This window comes from Eleginops maclovinus, chromosome 11, assembly GCF_036324505.1.
Source record: "Eleginops maclovinus isolate JMC-PN-2008 ecotype Puerto Natales chromosome 11, JC_Emac_rtc_rv5, whole genome shotgun sequence".
NCBI lineage: Eukaryota > Metazoa > Chordata > Actinopteri > Perciformes > Eleginopidae > Eleginops > Eleginops maclovinus.
Window position 1 is genome coordinate 8,577,304 of NC_086359.1, and position 21,169 is coordinate 8,598,472.

General features: G+C 39.4%; 3 protein-coding genes and 1 non-coding gene across 6 annotated transcripts; 2 read left to right on the top strand and 2 right to left on the bottom strand.

The window, feature by feature from the left end:
* The first annotated feature begins 721 nt into the window (after positions 1-721).
* Positions 722-3,741, top strand: LOC134872114 (mesenteric estrogen-dependent adipogenesis protein-like). Of its 3 annotated transcripts, XM_063895264.1 has the most exons (5): positions 762-1,330; positions 1,413-1,564; positions 1,972-2,090; positions 2,195-2,368; positions 2,476-3,741. In XM_063895264.1, the coding sequence occupies exons 1-5, from the start codon at positions 993-995 to the stop codon at positions 2,488-2,490; spliced, it is 798 nt and encodes a 265-aa protein (XP_063751334.1). In that variant the 5' UTR covers positions 762-992; the 3' UTR covers positions 2,491-3,741. The 3 variants fall into 3 exon arrangements, with proteins under 3 accessions (XP_063751332.1, XP_063751331.1, XP_063751334.1); XM_063895262.1 differs by having other exon boundaries at positions 722-1,330; positions 1,975-2,090; positions 2,195-3,741; XM_063895261.1 differs by having other exon boundaries at positions 745-1,330; positions 2,195-3,741.
* Positions 2,701-7,749, bottom strand: alox5ap (arachidonate 5-lipoxygenase-activating protein). The gene is made up of 5 exons (XM_063895265.1): positions 7,545-7,749; positions 7,380-7,461; positions 5,821-5,891; positions 3,222-3,303; positions 2,701-3,147 (listed from the first exon to the last, which is right to left on the bottom strand). Exons 1-5 carry the CDS (start codon positions 7,612-7,614, stop codon positions 2,985-2,987), a joined length of 468 nt encoding a protein of 155 aa, XP_063751335.1. The 5' UTR covers positions 7,615-7,749; the 3' UTR covers positions 2,701-2,984.
* A 1,502-nt stretch (positions 7,750-9,251) lies between these two features.
* Positions 9,252-9,323, top strand: trnae-uuc (transfer RNA glutamic acid (anticodon UUC)). The gene has a single exon. It is a non-coding gene; the product is annotated as a tRNA-Glu (tRNA).
* Positions 9,324-10,031: 708 nt separating this feature from the next.
* Positions 10,032-19,793, bottom strand: uspl1 (ubiquitin specific peptidase like 1). Its single transcript, XM_063895012.1, is given in 11 exon segments — positions 10,032-11,406; positions 11,409-12,059; positions 12,541-12,701; positions 13,523-13,648; positions 14,060-14,189; positions 15,786-15,896; positions 16,922-17,894; positions 17,990-18,112; positions 18,850-19,003; positions 19,177-19,240; positions 19,638-19,793. Coding segments are annotated over 9 exon segments (3,534 nt in total). The 5' UTR covers positions 18,973-19,003; positions 19,177-19,240; positions 19,638-19,793; the 3' UTR covers positions 10,032-10,270.
* Between the last annotated feature and the right edge of the window lie 1,376 nt (positions 19,794-21,169).

Below are 21,169 nucleotides of genomic sequence, written 5' to 3' on the forward strand. Positions count from 1 at the left end.
TTTTAAAAAACGGTACTCTTGGGAGAAGGATCCCTCCCCTGTTGCCCTCCCCGGGTTTTGTTACATTTTTTCAGATTAATTATGCAGTTTCTTTGGGAGTTTTTTCTTTTTGTGCTGCAAGGGTCTAAGGATAGAGGGGGTCATATGCTTTACACACTGTAAAGCTCCCTGAGTCAAATGTGTTATTTGTGATAATGGGCTATATAAATAATATGTGATTGATTGATTCATTGTTATACCAAAACAAGTCCAAGTATCTTAAATGTTTACTACAGTGCTTGAGAGAATGTAGCCCACTTATTTAGGTTTAACTTCTGGATATATAATGTAGCCCTAGTATGCTAACAGACTTATTTGCAATACTAGGGGTATTTAATAGCTAGACTGATTGTTACCCAGAGGATTTTACTAACAAAATATGATGGCTGAAAATATATACTATCCAAAACAGTATATATTCCTCCTCGATGCTGCAGATCAGCCAAAGCTGCACTGAATATTATCTGGTGTGAGAGCAGCTTATTCACGTTTGGAGTCTGCCCTCCACAGTTCATAGGTTAGTTATACAAAATCAACTGGCAATAAACAGCTAGAGATAAACTAGAATTTATGAGCTTTTACTCAAGCTGATTGTGAGAAAGGATTTTGAAGCCTCGTTCCAAATATTGCAGGCGTTGTTTAATGTAATTTATATTAGAAATAGATGTCCAGACAGGAGGCTGAAAGGAGGCTGCATGATTTCCGTCATTGTCCATGCAGACTGTTGGAGACATACAGAACAAATGAGTCAACAAGTCCTGACCACTGAGTCTAAAATAGTCTTTCTGTGAAACCACAGCAGTGAGTGCTCACATTTTTGTGAGAATAAAGCGAAGTCTATGGAAAGAAAAGCAAATGGGATTTATGTTTCCTATGAGCTTGAAGAATATGGAAATAAAGTCATAGCTTGAATAGCTTTATGGATCAGAAAGCAAATACTCTGAGACTTACTCATGACTACTGAACAAACATTTAGACTTGAGCGGTATTGGCTACAGCGGACCGGAAGTCTTGTCCACTGCAGCCTTAAGGCAGGCATTGTAAACTGCTGCAGCCGTACCCGACAAACCGGATTAAAGCGTGACACCTTGAACACCACTAAGACTCCACAGCAGGATGAGGTGACAGTGATACAAGTGGAACAATTACTGAAAAATCCTCCGGACGGTTTCTCCGTGGAGGACCTTACCACCGGTTACCGAGTCCACAGTGACCCGGAGAAAAGCATGGTGCTCATCGATGACTTCAACTCCTGCAGAGGGAAAATAGTTTTCCTGAACTCGATGGGAAGGTGTGGGAAATGCTTCATGGTATATTTAAAACAACACACATGTAAATATACACAAAAAACATTTTGATTTGTTTCAAAACAGGAAAGTTAAAATGCAAAACTTAAGGGAGTACACCAGCATGAGAAAGAGTCTGCTGTCCAAAAAGATTTGTCTGCTGGTGTCAGCATGCGAAGAAAACGTTTCAGTGAACGACGAAAATGCAGACAATGGAGCAAGAGATAACTTTGCAAAAGGTGAGTTACTGTTTCTACAGAAATGCCTCAGCATGACTCATGCACATGCTATTTTCCAAAAATAACTACTGGTACATTTCTATGCGCTGCACAATCTGCCCACTGCTCCTAGTACCAGGATGGGTTAAATGCAGAGGACCAATTTCACTGTGTGTTCTCTGCTGTGTGCATGTGTGTGACAAATAAAGAGGGTTTCATCCTCCGATTCTAAAAATGGTACTTAAAGCCACCACAGTTATTTCTTAATCAGCACAACACTTTCATTTTGAACCCAGTGTGTGCTTTAAAGCTGGTGTATTAACATCTAAGTGTCCCATATGGTTGCAATGTGTGGAAAAGGGAAAATACAATGGCTGTACAGTACTATTGCCCAATGAAAACATGCGTTTCGGTATCTGTTTCTGTAGAAGTAATCAAGCAGTTTGTGGTGTCAATCGATGGAAACGATCCTTTCATCAAGTGGCAGATGGAGAAAGGCCTGGACTGGACCATCTCCTCTGTCGCAGGAGAAAGCTACAGGGTGGATGTAAGCAGGACTTTGTGTTCTTCTTGTCATTTTAAATGTAGTTTATTCAATACACACCAGGAGCTATGTTTTGTGGTATTAAATGTGACTTTTGTTTATATCAGATTGACTTGACTGAAATAATGGAGAACTGGGCAGCGAAAAACAGCAGTATTATAACTGACACATTAACAAAAGTCAAACCTGTGTGGAGGGACGCCTCCTTCACCCTCAAATACTACTCTGACGCCCTCTTTGACTTCGCACACTGGTTTAGGTTCAGCAAAAGGAAATTTAGTGTAAGTATCTCTTATTCTTCTTAGAAAATGACGATAGTAGCTTTTCCTGTTGCTGGATTTGTCAGCTTGAACTTGTCTAATTTGTGTTCTCTGCTAACATCTTTTAGTTGAGACTGACATAAGCCAGCATTGGATGGAGAGAAAGAGAAACAACATGGAGTTAGGCACTGCTTAAGGAAGTAACCTGCCAGATAAATGAACAGCCTACCCCTTCAGACAGAACGGCTCTGTAATGACTGTTTGGTTCAGATACTTCTTCCGTTAAGTTGGTTGAAACCACTGAAAAGAACATACAAAGAAATACTGTATGCCATGAAGATTATTCAGGCATATTTTGTGTTAAAATGTTTTTTTTAATGTGTTTTTTGATAGTAAACAGATGTTGCCCTAACTTGATTTGAGTTGAAAGGGTCAAATCGGCATTGCAGAATTAAATGTTTAAGACTTTTGTACTGAATAATCCCAATTTGTTTATGAAATTGTATTTGATTACCAAACTGACACACAATTTTCTCTTTATAGAAACAGAAATGAAATCAGACTGTTATTTTAGTTGTTATCAATTAATAGACAAATGAGGAAGTGTTGTTTGTGCCATTATGTGACACACAATGCTCTAAGGGAGGAGGAGAAGAGCAGATGCAGCGCTGGTGATGGTTTCCACGTATTCCTTATAGTCGCTGCTGCAGAAGCGCACCAGCAGGTAGTTGAAGATGCCCACAATGCACATCAGGAACAGGAAGAAGAGGACGCGTTTTCCAAACAGGTAGCCTGGGGTGCTACGAATAATGTTTAAATATATGTTAGATACATCTCTTAACAAACACAACATAGATCACTCATGAATATTTACCTTTGAGAGGTTTGTCCCATGTATCCAACAAAGTACTTCTGTCTGACTACAAGATAGATGATCCCAGCAAAGCTAGCAGGAGCTTCAGAGATGGGATTGTACAAAATGAAGTTATGGTCTCAGAAGATATTACATTACAATGAAACTCTGAAAATGAGATCAAAGTTGTACTTGTAATAAACAGAATTATGAACTGGGAAGCCAATGTCATATAAGGCTATATAAGAAAAGCATGGCAGTTCACATGTTAGCAGCAGTATAGCATGTTGTAGTTTATTAGCCTTTAAGCCTTTAATTGAGCTGTTCTTATCTAACATTGCAATGTAACTTTGATCTGCATTGTAACATTTATTCGTGTAAAGTATACCTGTTCTATTTTATTATCTTTGCTTTTTAATGACTGTTTTTTCTGTGTTTCTGCTGAACAATTTCTTATGCTCATAATGTCTTTCATTTTTGAAAAGCACTTTGAATTGCCTTGTGTTGAAAGGTGCTATATAAATAAACTTGACTTGACTTGCCTTGCCTTGCCTAAACTATTATTATAATAGCAATGAACATATACTGTTGGTGCTGCGCATGTTTTTCTAAATCACACCTAATCACTTTTGTCTGTTCATTTAACAGAAAATATTTTAAAATTTAAACGTTATGATAACTAGCAATATTAAACAGCTCAACACATGCAAAGAATTCAAACCATAGATGTCCATAAATTAAGTTATGTGTATGGAATGACACAGGGAAAAAGTATTGAACACATGAAGAAAGGGAGGTGCAAAAAGGCATGGAAAGCCAAGACACCAGCTGAAATCTATCAGTAATTAGAAAGCAATCCTGCCCCTTGTCAGTGCAAATTAATATCAGCTGCTTCAGTCCCAACTGATGGCCTATAAAAAGGTCTCTCATTACCAAGGTGTCACACAAGAAAGATCTCATGATGGGTAAAAGCAAAGAGCTCTCTCAAGACCTTTGCAACCTTACTGTTGCAAAACATACTGATGGCATTACAGAAGGATTTCTAAACTTCTAAATGTTCCAGTGAGCACTGCTGGGGCCATAATCTGGAAGTGAAAAGAACATCATTTCACCATAAACCAGCCAAACCAGAAAATAATTATCAAAAGAGTTGTTCAAGAGCCAAGGACCACCTGTGGAGACCTTCAGAAAGACCTTGCATTAGCAGGTACAATTGTTTCAAAGAAAACAATAAGTAATGCACTCAACCGCCCTGGCCTGTATGCACGCTCACCATGCAAAACTCCATTGCTGAAGAAAAAGCATGTTGAAGCTCGTTTACAGTTTGCTGCACAACATTTAGACAAGCCTGTGAAATACTGGGAGAATATAGTCTGCTCAGAAACTATTTGGATGTCATACACACCATGTTTGGAGGTCAAATGGCACTGCACATCACCCCAAAAACACCATACCAACAATGAAGTTTGGAGGTGGGAACATCATGGTGTTGGGCTGTTTCTCAGCATACGACACTGCCACACTTCATATAATTGAAGGAAGGATGAATGGAAAAACGTACAGAGACATTCTTGATAAAAATCTGCTAAGCACACAGCCAAGGAAACTCGCAATTGGTTTCAGAGAAAGAACATAAAGCTGCTAGAATGACCCAGCCAATCACCTGAATTGAATCCAATAGAACATCTATGGAAAGAACTAAAGATCAGAGTTCATAGAAGAGGCCCACGGAACCTTCGAGAGTTGAAGACTGTTTGTGTGGAAGAATGGGCCAAAATCACACCTGAGCAATGCATGCAACTAGTTTCTCCATACAGGAGGTGTCTTGAAGCTGTCATTACCAACAAAGGCTTTTGTAAAAAGTATTAAATACATTTCAGTAAGCGTGTTCAATAGTTTTTCCCTGTGTCATTCCATTTTAATACACATAACTTAATTTATGGACATCTATGTGAATTCTTTGCATGTGTGTCTGATGAAAATGTCATGCCGATAGCACCTTTAGAAATATATTTACTGAGAAAAATGATAATACTTATTTTACCCGCTGTATAGACAACTCACTGCTCCATAGTCTCTCTGTAAGCTGGACTTAACATGTAACATTGACATTTGTATATTTGTATATTTCTCATTTTTACTTATTTTTAGTTCTTATTCTTTGTTATGCTTCTTCTTTTTGTATTTCTATTTTTGTGTTGCGCTGCTGCAATGGAAAAATGTCCCAGTTTGGGATTAATAAAGTATTTCTGATTCTGACAAGTTTGGTATTTAATTTAAATAATAAGTGCCAAATCACCCTGTCCTCTGCATGTGTTGGCTGAGCCTGATCGCGCTACGTCAATGCCTGAAATCTCTAATGCTAAGTCTAAGAGTGGGGGCTGGTATAGCTGCACATCAATACCCATACATTCGGAATTACGTGTATGTGTGTCCACATACTTTTGGCCAGATAATGTTAGTACTATAGGAGCTGTTCCTCAAATTAAGCAGTCATCCATATAGAAACAAATCTATGAGACACAATCCTTTCTTAAATGTTTTTCCCCAGCTGAACTGACTCTGTGGGAGTGTTCTGTTTATGACAAAAAGTCCGTTACAGTAGCTGATTAATGATTACCTTGACTCAGACACAGACCAGCACACCACATCACTGCCAGGAACGTTGGATAAGCATCCATGCAGTTACGGCTGGGAGATGAGTAAGAAAGAGGTGCAGTTAGTTCAATCAAGGAAGTTAACTGGAAATAGGATTTATGGAGCTATCTACTGATAACATTTGAAATTCAAGAAAACGTTTTTAAACTGTAGAGCAGAAAATGGCGTAAAAAAAAACCAATGGAAAAGTCAATGGGGCTGTCTGAGTGTTGGAGCAGCAGAGTTGAAATGGGAATCCAGGAAAAAGTTAGTCCTGCTCTGAGGTAGTGCGTACTGGCTGCTGCAATACACTGCAATAATCAGTACAGTGTGTTTCACAGACCCATGTCCCACAAACCTTTTCCAATCTCATGCATGTCTGGAGAAATTCACTACAATACATCAACAGCGGTGTAATGCAGTGAATTACATTTACTCAAGTATTGTACTTAAATAAAATGTTGTGGTATTTCACTTAGTTTTTTAATGTTATGCTATATTATACTTCTAGTCCACTCCAATATGGAAACCAATATTTTACTTTTTACTCCACTACATTAATTTGACATAATTAGTTAGTTGTTACAGATTCAGATAATTACACACTAAATATAAAAAATAAAATATTGTTATTTGTAAAGTATACAGCAGTAGTATATACAGTAAGTGGCTCCACTGTTACCAGCTGTGATGAACACATTATTTCGAAAACAAATTGAACAAATCCAGTAATTCAATATATATTATTCTGAAGATAAGTACTTAAACTGCTGATACATTAAGTATATTTTGCTGCCAATACCTTTGGACTTTGACTTTGAGATTAGGAATGCAGGACTTCAGGCTAAAGGTGTCTCAGAAAAGGTGTTGTTTACCTTTCAATCAGGACCCTACAAGAGGTCTCAACAAAAATATGAGACGTCACAGGCTGATTTTTTCCTTAAAAGTTAAATCTATATCATTTCTCAGATTTTCTTCTACACCTACCTCTAAACACTTTTCACAAGAGATTTGTAATTCTTAAACTGTCACCAAATGTTTGCATCACCCAAACGTTTGAAATCCAAGACAGGATGCGGCTGAGATGTTACTTTAAAACAGGAAGTGCATTGCTGCCCATGGAGCTGCCCAAGATTGAGTCATTGTGTCACTACTTTGAGAAACAGGCTTGATTTTATATTTCACAATCATACCTGGATTGAAATGTTAAACAATACAAAAAAACCTAAGCTGTGAGGCCTTTTTAAACACAACTTTAACAAATGAGGATGGTGATAAGTCACCTCACTGAAAGGCTTGTGTAGTTAATGTTTTCCTAACAGTTATTGTTGATTTTCCAGCAAGCATTCAAATGAGCTCTGTAGTTTTTTTCCAGTATCAGGGAGTGTTCAGGCAAATACATATTGCTTCTCCAAAACAGGTGAATGGAAAACAAAATGGAATTTAATTTTAAGAGCAAACTAAAATAACAAAAAAAGCCTTGTTTCACTGGCACACATTTCATTAGATTGGCAGAAGAACTGAGTGTTAAAATGTACTTACTTGGCACAAGAAACTCGTTCAAAAGCAGCTGGGTTTTTATGTACACCTTTGCACTCCTTCTCTACCTTCAGGAGAAAGAATGCTAAAACACAAAGGTCATTAACGTCAACACACAACTTCATCTTACATCTTTAACTACTGATTTAAAGTTTTGCTTTTTCTCACCGTTCTGAAGAACACTGATGAGGGTGACAATGACCAGCAGGTAGATATTTTCTACTACGATGCTGTACATGATGATTGTGTGTGCTGTTAGAGAAGGTTAGAGAAGGTGGAGGGAGATGCTGAGCTTCTCCTTCATGTCCAGAAGTGTGTCTCTCCAGTCAGCCTGCAGCAAATAATCCTGACCTGTATCTCTATGACGTACTTCCCTATTTCACATCCATCCCACATAGAAGACTCGTTAGTGGTTTCCTCTTTATGTAAATTGTGTTGTCGCTTAATACAGAGGAGTGCACACAGGCCTGCTACTTCCGTTTTTGTCAGAGATTGCACGCCACCAACACATTTGCATTACTGTACAATTTCTTTGAGAGAGCGTTTATGGAGTGTTTCTAGCAAATGATGAGCAAGACCAATGCACAGAGAATCCTTTAATATTATTTTTTATGAAAGGATGTCCCCCAGACAAGTTTAAATATGAATAGCCTTTTTCTCAAAGCAACATGGGGACTTAAATTAGAGAAACTCCAGGTGTTCCTATTCAAATCCTCATTCATGTGAATAATTACACATGTGCTTCTCCTTTTATGAAGTCAAAACATCCACTGCAGTGGAAGAGGAAGCACTTATACGTTTTACAGGTAAACTTCTTTCATTCGACTAGATTATAATTTATAAGCAGTATACAGTTAGAGTGTGTAGATTTTAGAGTAGGGGGTTTCATATTAGGAGACTACGCTTGGATAAACGAGCCTCCCCATCCCTGCAGTTACAATAACTCACTTGGTTTCATTTCCTGGATGCCTGTGAAATCGTAATTATGTTATTTGAACCTGCCTCCAGCTTTGAAAACCCCTAATATAAAGCAACCATATTTGATAAAGTGATCCTATATTTTTTGTATTGAAATTCTTGACTTTCTATGTCATTCAAATAAATGAAGTAGAGAAAAATGTTCACCCCTGAAACATGGTCGATAAGCAGAGAAGTGTAATATATAAAATGCTGTGCTCAGGGAAAAGCACACATGCCTGTTTTATTGTAGTACAGTATACAGTATACAGCCCTTTACAACCTATATCCTAGACTGTGTATGTATAGCCTATGTCTTGGCCTACCAATAGACAAACAGCACCTGCAAGTGCATCGAAACGGTAATGCAGCTGCTATTTCCTCAAGTGGGTTACTGTATTTAAAAAAAACCAAACATGTTTTACTTACATAAAGCTGTACAAATATCTGTTTCTTCTATTGATAGAAAGAATGTAATTATTTGTACCCTAATATTTGAACCTACAATTTTTAATTATTAGGTGCTTACATTTCTAAAATATTATAAATGATTCCTTAAATCAGCCAGTGATGGATGGAATATACAAAGGAAAGAAGTAAGAGGTAAACTTAAAAAAACAATGTGTATGTGTATTATTATTTGGCAAATGTATACATTTTTAAACAATCCATTTTAATATAAAAAAGATGTATCTATATGTAATAATAATTGAAGTCGTTTATGAAAGCTCTTCGATTCCAATAATTAATTATTAACATACAAACATACTATATGTACTAAATTACAAACGTACTTGAACCTACTAAATTAATAAACTACTGTATCTTAAACTACCAACAAAAACACATTTTTCGAATTTATTAATTAATCCTGTGGCTGTCTTGATAGTGGCTAGCGGCAGAGCGTAGAGACATAAGTCCCATATGGTCTAGCGGTTAGGATTCCTGGTTTTCACCCAGGCGGCCCGGGTTCGACTCCCGGTATGGGAACGTCTCTTTTGAGTTCTACGTTAGAAATTTCATCGATACCAAACACTAACCATGTTAAAGAGTGTTTAAATAGTAATTACGATTTTGAAATACTGTACTGGTTGCTGTTTTAGCAAAAGGCCCGCCAGGGTGGCTCATTGATCTGTGAAGGGAGATTACCGTTTAGTATTGCTTTGCTAAAATCGGGTTTCCTATGAACTGGTAATTATACAGTATGTGAGTATGTTCCTTTTTTATTGAAAAACAAGTGTCATTTGGACTAAATGCACTTATTTCAATACAATTGAAAATTACACCCAAACTTTACAAATTCAGATTCAACTCAAGATTGCGATTTTCAAATAATGACTTGAAAGATAATTATTGATGTGTCGCAAATGCCATGCATATTGCTGCATTATCACCACATGGCCATGTTTTGTTATATTTCTGTCCGAGTTGTCAATAAATTATCTTAATAATCAAAAGCAATGTTGATGTCTGATTGAATGCACCAAGTCATATTTAGCAAATATTTCTTCTTTCTTTTAATCTTAACAAAACTATTAATCTTTCAGTTACAATACAGTAACAGTTTTGCTGTCAGCTATAGGCTCATGTTATAGGCTAGTCAGTATTTAATTAGCAAGTCAGAAATATTTATTTATAAAAAGGACGCTGAAACACGTCACCCTCAGTTTCATAAGAAGAACATTTTGTACAACAGAGTCAATTCATTAAAGTATTTAATTAATGATGTTTAAAAAAACAACTTTCAAGTATTTTGTAATTTTAACAAAACAGAAAACAAACAAGACTTTGCTGTAAAAGATAAATCAATTACATATAATATTTACACTACAAAGTGCCAGACTTGCAGACAGTATTTTAAGGTGTACAACACTTAAAAGCATATAAACTTCCTAGAAGAATAAGAACATAGATCCCCCCCCCCACCCCACAAATGATCAAATGAAGAGTTCACTGAGGGCGTCATTCTCCATCTCACTCGGGGCTTGAGTCACGGCCTGCGAGAGAAACTCCTCCAGGAAGTTTTCTGTGTTGTGCGCGTTCATCTGTGGCAGCGCTCCAGCAGCCTTGCCCCCACCGTTTAACTGCTCGACCTGCCCTTCCTGCCCGATGGCGAGCATCTCCAGGAAGCCGGTGCTGTCCGGTGAGAGGTTGCTGGCTGTCGTTGCCGGCGAGAGCAGGTCCGAGAGGAAGTCATCGCAGAGGGATTTGTCGTACGTGCTGGAGGTGACTGTGTTTGGGGAGCTCAGGTTAGTGCTATCTGGTCGGAGGCTGGGCCCGCCCTGATGCCCCAACAGTTCATTCAGCTTAGCGAGCTTCTTCTTCTTTGACTTGAGTTTCTTTATTAGCTTGTACCTGAGGGCTTCCGTCTCGCTGAGGCCTGGAGGAAGCTTCGAGGACTTCTTTGAGGAGAAAATTTCAGGGAGCCTCGTTGCTCCAGGCATAGAAGGCGACGTGTCAGACACCACTGTAGTGTTCAATGGGGATTTCTGGTAGCTCGGAGTAAGAGGTGGACTCATCTTTGATTGCCCTCTGAGAATGGGAGAAGATTGGAGTGTACTTGAGGAGCTCTTTGCACCAAACCCACCGTACATTTCCGCAGCTTTTAGCGGGAGACCATCACTGTCCTCTGTCCTGAGCTGAGGTTTTTGGAAGAGTGCTACAGGAAGCTGCTGTTTCCTCACAGGGTTGGGCATTGACTGGATGGGATGAGGAGTGGGCTTTCTTAGAGTGACAGAGGTGGGTGTTTTGGAGGGGGTGATTTTAGCAATTGACTTTTGAATTAGGTTGAATGGGTGTTGGCTGAGCAGGTAGGACAAGTGGTGGTTCTGAGGTGGCATGGTGGCACTTTTCTGTGGCGTATCAGGTGCAGACATGGAGGCTGCCGGCTGTGTATTTTCATAAGGCAGTGGGTTATGAGAAGCAGCGTCTCTCTCAGGTTTGCTAGTGATTTCTTTCGAGGGCTCAGAGGATGTAGTTGGTGAAGTTTGCAGAGCTGCTTTTGGCTCCGCTACCCTGCTAACCGCTTTTCTGCCAACCTTTCTGCCTCTGCCAGCTGCTCTCCCTCTCCCTGCCCTCTCTTTACAACTGGCACAAATGTAGGATCACTGGACGAGCTTTCCACAGAGTCCGATGAATTGGAGATTGGAGGAAGCGCAATATCAGGGCTGGGAGACGCTTCACTCTTCATTACAGCGGAAGAGCTATCCGGTACAGAGTCAAGCGTTTCATCCTCGCTGGGAGCGCTCAAATCCTCGGTTTGTTTGTTTTCGTTCAAAAGCGGCATTTCTGAATCCTCATTTAATTCCACCAGGGTGAGTGTAATGATGTCATTATGGGAAAGTCCCTCGAAGGCGTCCAGCAGCGTTGTGGAACCGATAGATGTGTCGAATTCGGCCGTGATCGTCGTGTTGATGATGTTGCTGCCGTCTTCAGATGCCGAGAGTGCACAGACTACGTCAGCGTCGTTGTGAGACATAAGAACAGAGTGATCGCTGGAGCACTTCAACACATTGTCCGCTGTTACGCCATTTTCAACGAGACAGGGGTTCTTCTCATTCTCAGATGGGGGACATTCAGAAAATGTGCTGGACGGAGAACAGGCACGAGACTCGTTGTCCTCCTCCGCCTCCCAGAAGACGACGTGCAAGTCCTGAGCAGGCACTGGGAGCTTTTGGTGAGTCTTACAATCGGGGTGTTTCAAGTCGTCATACTCCAACCACGATCCTGTAAGACAATGCACAATTAGAACTAAACACAGCATAAATGTGCCTCAAATATTCATAACGGAGGAGCCAGGACAGCAGCAGCATATATCAAAGAACGTTAAAATGGCAAAAGCATAAACACAGACTCATATTAGAATGGGTCAAATGTGGAACCCTCAGCTATCAAGCCGCAAAATAAATGATCTATAAGCGGCAATGAAGCTACAAATGAGTCTGCAGTTACCATTGCATTTTTATTTGATTTAACCAGGATGCATGAATTGTCCTGCAGAACCTGCTGTTGGCAACAATACACTACAATAAAGAGGAATCCAAATTTCCACCAAGCTTTAGTGAGTTCCGATTCCCTATAAATATTAACGTCAACACTAAAATAGAATTAATGATGGATTAATTGACTATATATATATTGATGTCTTAATCACAAGCTAATTCATTAACCTACATTTCAGCAATACAACTATAAAACAAAAACCCACCATCAGAGTTACAAATCCAGGTGACAAAGTGCTTCAGTTGGCGGTTGTACTGGATGACGGTGGTGATGGAGTAGCGTTTCCCCTTGAAGGAGAAGGTGTAAATTGTGACATCGTTGTCAGGAAGTCCCTCCACAAAGTGCAGCCCAAACACCGGTGGCACACTGGACAAAAAAAACACAGCAAAAATCGGATTAAATGGACAGAAAAGTGAAGACAGAGGGAGGGTTTTCTGTGAATAATATGCCTGTATTTATCGGACTGTATGTAGTGTTAAAAGATGGCTGCGCTTTTTTGTGAACAGATCAGTAAATTGGATGAAGTCTGTATGCATGCATGTCTTTAATTTTCCACAGTTGTACATTTGTTTAGTGTCACTCATGACGGGTGTTTTGCTGAGGAAGCCGTGTGAAGATAAAGATGCCAATACCAGAGGCTAAGCAATCGGACTAATGGAAACTGCACTGGTATATTTTCATTTCTGACAATTTGAAGTGTTAGGAATAATTAACTGATACTTTCATTCACCCTGGGAGTCATGACTGCCCCTTTAAGACAGAGTGCCTGTAACAGTAGGCATTCAATCAAAGTTAATCAATTAATTTTTTTGTGTAGCTGTGGAAGCTCACAGCTCAATTGTGTGTGTGTGTGTATTATTTGTTTTCCTGATAACGTGCACGTCTCTGCTCGACTTGGAAAAAAACTATTGTCATTTTATATAACAAAACTGCATATGCTGGAAACAGTGGAGACTACACTCCCCATTACAATTATATAGAGAGTTAGAAAGAGCATTCTTTATTGACATAGTAAACAATACACCCCTGTGCTACAGAATACTAATGTTTGCACAGTGTAAGTAATTAATTTGCAAGTGGTGGTCTGATTTCTGACAAATTCACAAATTAAAAAATCCCAGCGTGAAATACACTGGTCTTAATTTCCAATTGTAGCACACACACACACACACACCCCTCATTATTACCTCTCCAGAATCAAAGTCCTTCTCTGATTCTTGTGGCAGCACACGTTGCACGGGGCCAGGTGGACGGCATTAAGTGGGTGCCAATCAGGCAAAACCTTTGTGAAGGTGGGAAGGGTTTTTAGAACCCTGAAAAATACAACAAGGAAAGGATTACGAATGGGTTTGCGTGTATTAGAGAATAACAAACACGCTTCTAACAATGTTATGTTGACAAATATGTGACATTCACTTGTTGCATATTTGATCTATTTTTGTCTTTTCACACTTGATTTAATACCCTTACGGCCTCTAGTCTAATAAAACAAGCTATCTCCCTTTGGGCTCTGGTAAACTGATAGGCATTTTGCAATGTTTTCAGGTATAATGTGGACTGAACAGATGACAAATTAGTGATAAAAAATGATTTGAAACTTAACAGGATAAAACGCCTTGCAGTTGCATGCCTCCGCTGCTTAGTCAATTTGCATCTTTTTTGGTCCAAAAGGTCATCATTTGTCAAGTAAAACATGTAGTGTCTGATCCAGAGTCATCCTCTACCTTTCTTTTGAGGCAGCTTTGCATTCACTGCACTTGAACTCCCAGTGAAAGGTGGACTGGAAGAGAGGATCCGCCCAGGAGTCCGTCTGCAGGAGCAGCGGCAGCGCAAACACCGGAGTTTCCTTCTGACCTGCAGGAACAAACATGCAGCAGTTAAAGCATCACCACAGTACAGACAGTGGCTACAGTCTCTAGGGGAAACACAAAGTCAAAGTCCACTTTATTGTCAAAGTTTCCACATGTGTTATACATACAGAAAATTGCAAATGTAAAAGAACATAAAACATAAAAAGATAAGAGCCTAGAAAAAAAAAAGGGTGGGTAAAAAGGGGTATACAAAAGAAACCTAAGTAATATATACATATGTTCGACACAATCAACACAGTTTGTCAGTAGTGCAAAAAATACTTTGTGCATTTTCAATAGCAGCGGAGAAAACGCTTATTATTATTTTGTATTTGAAACAATCACTGAATTGAAAACATTACACATGTTACCGCATCAATCTGGTGTACTTAAGAGCAGCGTTAAGGGGCGGGATCTATGGAAGAACCTGCTCTTGTCAACAACTGAGTCATACACCCATTGGTCAGATATTAACGGTGATGACGGGTCACACCAAGAAGGCTTTCTTAAAGGATTTCTAGGGATGTCCCTCCTGCAGTGAGAGAGGGCACATCGAGCACAGGAGGGGAGGGCACTGCATCTGCATCGTCTCCCTCACTAACTTTGACTGCCGCTTTTTCGTTTTCAGTATTCAAAAAGTGAGCCCCGATAAGAAAGTTTTCCTGTTGAGGAAAATTCAATCTGCAATGTCCAAATCTGACACCTTGTATGTCATCGGGTGATAATGATTTTCATTCATTTCAAGCGCCACACTGGCCTTAAGATTCTAAACAGGGATGTGTGCCCATTATCTAAAGCACAAACAACATTAAGGTAACTCAATCACCTTAGTAGTTTAAAAGGGGGCTGGGATGGAGCCTTTAGCATCGTGTATAAGCTCTGTGATTACATTTTGCAGGAACAACCAAAACCAGACTTACTACTACTTTATAGCTGTAATCTGTTTGGCAAAAATGACTGTATGAAATCTAATATTCATGAACAGACGGCTTGAGGGGCCCTGGGAGCGCACTGTTGTCGAGTTTGATAAACATTTGCTCAGACATCTCCCCCATGCTCACAGCAGCTTTGCACAATGTGCATGTTGTTTCTGAACGGAAGAAACACCGTCCCGTTCCAGGAAGTGTTGCACTACCTTATTTTCATAAACTTCTTGAATCCAAAACGTTACCTCAGCCCGACATCATCTGATTTTCAACCTTTTCATTGTTTAATCAATTGATGTGCCGTGAACTAGCAAGTGTGAAATTGCATCTTTGCTACATTGCCTACTTTTTATACCAAGTTAGGAGAAAAAGTTAAGCCAGAAAAGTATGTATGATGAATAAGATGAAGACGTGCACAACAATTGTTAACAGGACAAGTGCACTGTGCGAATACACTTCGGGAACGAGACATCCATTCAGAATGCATTTCTAAATAGAATCCTGAGAGCTAATATCAGCTCCTCATATCTACACAGATTTCGTCATGGCCTGACTCTGCAACAATGTGGATCGAAAGAGAGACATTAACCAAGAATGTCCAAAAACATCACTCAACCAAGTTCAATTCATTCCAGCACGGCGGCTGCGGGTCTGTCTTCAGCGACTGAGCTTACCCAGTTTGCATTGCAGCTTGGGCTGCAGCAGTTTGAAGACTGTCATCCTGAGGCAGTGCAGTTCAGCATTGGCCTTTTGCAGCACCTGATATGGCACCCTCACGTCGCCATCTAGATAGATAACACACATGAGCGCACTCCATTATATCTACAGTCGTGCAAAAAATGAAGAGACCACTTCAGCATTATTATTTTCTCTTGTTTTATTATTTACAAGTATGTCTTTTTTTTGTGTGTACTCTTTAGTGTAGTGAATTTTTCTCGGTGTTGCAATTCAACAGACACTGGAATGGCTGCCATACATGTAGAGATAAAGATTTAAGAACAATTTGGAGTGGTCTCAATTTTTTCAGAAGCAGTATATATAAAAACCAAAAAATGGTCACCTGTAAATTAACTCAAGATACGTATTAACTGAGGCAATTCACTAGTAGTAGCACTACTTTCTAAAGGAAAAAAAACAACTTCTATTCACTTGAAAAAAAGTGCACATTGTGAGAGATTTGTGTACGCCCGTCTTGACATCCCGCATTCAAGAATTGTTTTTGTTTCCCCGAGATGACTATTACCTTCTGTATTGGACTTTCCTTACTCTATTTTCTCTGCAACACAGTTCTGTTCTGTTAGGAACAACAAACTTCATGTACTCCCATTTTTAAAATCTACAACTACATTATTAATATCAAAATATATATTAAAACCTTCATGCACCATTTTTGGCTTCTGACCTCTCCTGCTAAAATAACTTGAAGCCCTTTGCTGAAATATTGAATGTTTTGTTTTAGCACAAGCAGCTCTATTGTTTTTGCTGTAGCAGAACAAATCTTGTAGAAGTTGTCAATAAACAACTGAAGACCCATCTTTTTAAATGGGCCTTTGTGTCTACTTGAAATGGGTTTGATGTGTTATGTTCTTATGCGTGTTCCTTTTGGGACTCTCTGTGATCTGTATTTTGTTTTTATGTTAACCATAAAACATGTTTTTATTGTTTTCATGTTTCTGTGTTCTTATTTTGAACTTTATTTAATTTGGGTGAAGCACTTTGTGAATTGTATTTCTGTTAAAGGTGCTATAATAAATAAACATATTATTATCATTATCATTATTATTAAATCTCAGGGATCTGCACAACTTACCTCTGCCAGTCTGTTGATGGACTTTGATCGCAGCACAAACGTCTTCATATCCTCTCATCAGCTGCCAGACAGAAAACCGCTGAGGGTCATCTTTGGGTTTACGCCTGCTCAAGCTCTTACAGTTCACTAAAGCGATAAGCATCGAGTCCAGCCAACACAGGTTGTCGCAGTTATTCCAGAAAAGATGATTTGGAGCAGACACAAGCTTGTCTGACTCAATGGTTATCCTGGTAGAGGACGGACCCTCTGTTTTGGACTTAATGCTATCCAAGTCCGTACATGGGGTGATGTCTGTAGTCAGTGGTTTCCCTGCAGTCCTTGCCGTCTGTTCTTTGGGCGGAGTCGATGGAGTATTGATTTCTGTTGAATCCATTGCGATAGGGGACTGATTGGAGTCCAGACTGCAGCGTCTGTTCAGCGCCTCAGGAGGACTGTTCATCTGACATAAGTCTTCCTCTGACTCATCAGGAGGAACAAGGTGATGAGAAGGCGCAACTTCAGCCCCATCAGAGGTCAACACGGCTTCTGATGAGCACGGCAGGTGTCCAGCCGGTGTCAAACATGTAGCAGAAGCAAAAACATCCGTACAAGCAGAATTCTCTGGTTCATGGTCGAGAATATCATCCTCGGCTTGTAATGACTCCCGTTGCGTTGTCTCTACAACTGGAGAATCCCTGTATCCATTTACTCTTTCATCGCCTACCTTTGGTGCTGCATGTTGGCCATTACTCACACAGTTTAAAGCACCTTGCTCTGCTTCTCTCATGAGTTTGTCCGTAATGCTTTGTGGCCCAAAACTGTCGGGTTCACTCGATCGCAGGCGTTTGTGTACTGGTCCAACGAACTCTCCTTCTTCTTCTTCTTCTTCTTCCGGTGCCAAGGCTTTTTTTCTCTTGTTCGCCACAGAGGGCTCCACAGGATCCAAGCTGGCCAAAACATCCTCCAAGGAGCGGCTGACCAGTGGAAAAAGGCACTTTGAAGAAACAAAAACAGAAAGATTGAAATCTGACTGCTTGGAAGACTAAAACATGGCTGTTCAGCTGGATGCGTGTGATAAACAAGACTTACCTGTGGGTTTGTGCAGAGTGTGATGGACTCCTGGAGGTTGATACGATAAGAGCGCAGTGCGTAGGTCAAGCCTTTCGTGGTACACCATGGACAACACTCAAGTGAAGCAGCTCTTTCCTGAACCTTTAAAAATATCATTAAGATTACAGAAACATGGTATTAATATGATATGCCACAAAAAAGGGTGATTGTTTCACTGTTGCATATCAAAACAAAAGTTATCAAACCATTTAAGAACATGCAAAGCTTTATAAAACACAGTTTTCGATTTTAGCGATACATGCCAAAATATTTCAGCCTTTATACATTTTTATCAGATGAATGGATTTCTACCTACCCACTTCACTGTCATATTTCAGCCTCTTTCTCCACCACTGTCAGCAGCATTCATTGTATTCGTCCAATCACATTTAAATACACATCTGTACATGCATTAAACTAACAAAACAAAATTAGAATTTTGTATTTGATTTACCTTGCAGGAGTGAAGCATACAAGCAAAAGTAAAACTGCTGACAAATGTTAGTTTTTAGTGTTTGTTTTTTCACTCTAGATTTTGGCTTCAAGTTTTTACTCATCATTATTAATAAGATGAAGTACACATTAAGGTACATTTAAATAGGTCCAAATTGAATTTCTAGTTAACGAAAAAAACTAAAAACATTTTAACAAAAGCATCACATGTAGTACAGAGTTTCTTATAAATATAGGCTTCATGCCTACCCAAAAATCTTTCGCCTTTTACTAAAGATTTCCTTTTTTCTTTTTTGGATTGGTACTGCAGAATCACAGTATTTTTCAAATGTAATTCAGCTTTGCGCAAGTGACAACTGTTAGAGGAAAACAAGAGCTCTACTGACTTTTCCCAAATACCCCACCACTGGTGAGGCCAAAGCCCCCAAACCAGTGTCTTCACCAGTCATTGGCAAGCCACTGCTCTTCTGGTCCACAGCTGTCCGATGCCATTCAAAAAATAGCACCATGTCACTGCAACCAGGTTCCCCTCCTGAGGAGCTGAGAACAATACAGCACCACATAATGCAATGTTACTCAATGCATACAGAATTTAGGTGGGAGAACAATGAAAAAACTTAAATAATCCAGAATGCTGTGTACTCTTTCACATTATCAGAGGATATTATACAGGATGAAAAACTGTTTCCCTGATCAATTTCACAAAAACTAACCTAAGAGAGATGTTTGCTGGCACACGTGGGATCAGCAGTTCACAAGACCAAACACAGTGTTAACCTTTAAAACAATATAAACAGATGCAATATACGTGTGAAACTGTAAATCTGACACACTGAGTGAGTGAGCATTTCAAAAAGGCAAATGCGGCCTACAGAGTAAAATTCAACTCCTTTTAGGAGCAAAACTAATTAGGAAGATGCAAAAAGCTTGATTCTAATTAGCTAGGTGATGCGATAAATGCTAAAATGGCTTAATTCCTAAACCTGTCAAACCTACTGTTAAAATGCAAACTCTATTTACGATCCAAACATTAAAGTTAACAATACACGCAATAACTAAACTATGAGCCTGTGCACCTTGCGGCTACCATGCTAACATATTGGCCTCGAGCCGGGCGTCAATTCAAGCACGTAAGTCTCATTTTTAGTTTTAGTGAATAAAGAAATAAACGTACCGACACCAAATGTAAATGATATTCAGTATAACGATCCTGGTCGGCGAAATTCAACCACGCAGAACTGCATTTATTAATCCACAATGAGTCCATGTGCACCCTCCAGTTCGTGGTACAAACGTTCTTATTCCGCTCGTTGGCGGTTGTGCAGCGGCCTTTGTCTTCCCCCTCTGACAGATAAAGGTTCCGCTGGCCCCCTCTTGGTAGTTCAAGTGAACTGCAGTAGTCTCTGTTCAAGTTATTGTTGCTGACGGTACTGTATGTTGGTAAAACCCTGCCCATTAACTCTGAAATGACGTTGAATTTAATCACGTTATTTATTATCATGATCAATATTGCTTAATAGTATTAGGCTCTGCGTCATTGTTTTTGTCTTCCAAGAAATACATTAAGAGGGTCATAACACGTTGAATGGCATGTTTTTGAGGGGAAACTATAAACTTCTTAAAACAAGTCTTACTTTTTAACAAGCAATTATATTATATTTAATTATTATTAATATTGTTATTAATTTATTTGATATATCTATAACTGATGGAAGTAGTAGTAGTAGTAGGTTATATTTTAGACTGATATAAAACAGAAGAACATGTCCTTTTACATTAATTGTGTAATAAAAGATTGATGGATTGTCAATATTAAAACCGACAAGCCTGATTTTTACTCTTCTGATTTGTCAAATATACTTGAAGCAGTAAGTTCCCTGAGTGACTTCTATTTTAAATGATATGATTCATACATATTAATTATTATTTTTCTATTGCATCCATTCTGTAGTTAACTGATTTGGTCTTGTAAAAAACGTTAATTTATTATGTATGTTAAAGGTAGAGGTGGGGGTAGTTAGTGGGGGCTGGGGGTTACATATGTCCCTCACTCTGGTGCTTTAATACAGCCCAAATCTCACACCTCCTGCTCCTCTACTCTCCCACATACACATTCACAGACGTGTGCACACATGTCTCCCTGCACCCAATCCCGCCTCTTGCATGTGCCCTCCTCCCTTAAGCCCCTCCTGTATCTGCTGCTCTCCTGTCCTCTATTTTCCTCTTGATGACAAAATGAATTTGCATATCTTTCCCAGGGAGTGCTCATTAGAATGCATAAACCAGTCGACTCCTAGCCTCATGAGCAGGCTATAGCTCTCTGCTGTGGCATCTCCTGATGCAAAATGAGACACAGACAGGGAGGCAGCATCACAGGCAGACATGTGGCCTGAGTCTGGGTTGTGATTGGCATTTGGAATCACTTCACCCTACCCATTCTTAATTCGAGGATAAGAAAAAAGTCTGTGTCAGCCATTTTTCTTTTGTTTCTATATTAGCTGCTAAGAAAAAGCATATTACCTCAGAAACAGCATTTAGAAACCGTTAATCTTTAATAAGCACGTATGATTAGGTCTCCTTCAGTGGGCATATTCCATGTCTTGCAACTCAACATGGGCATTTTCTTTTTTTCTGGCACCCCACCCCCACCACCATATTAGAACACACACAGAAAAGCCAAATATAAAGTCAGGTAATTGCATTACC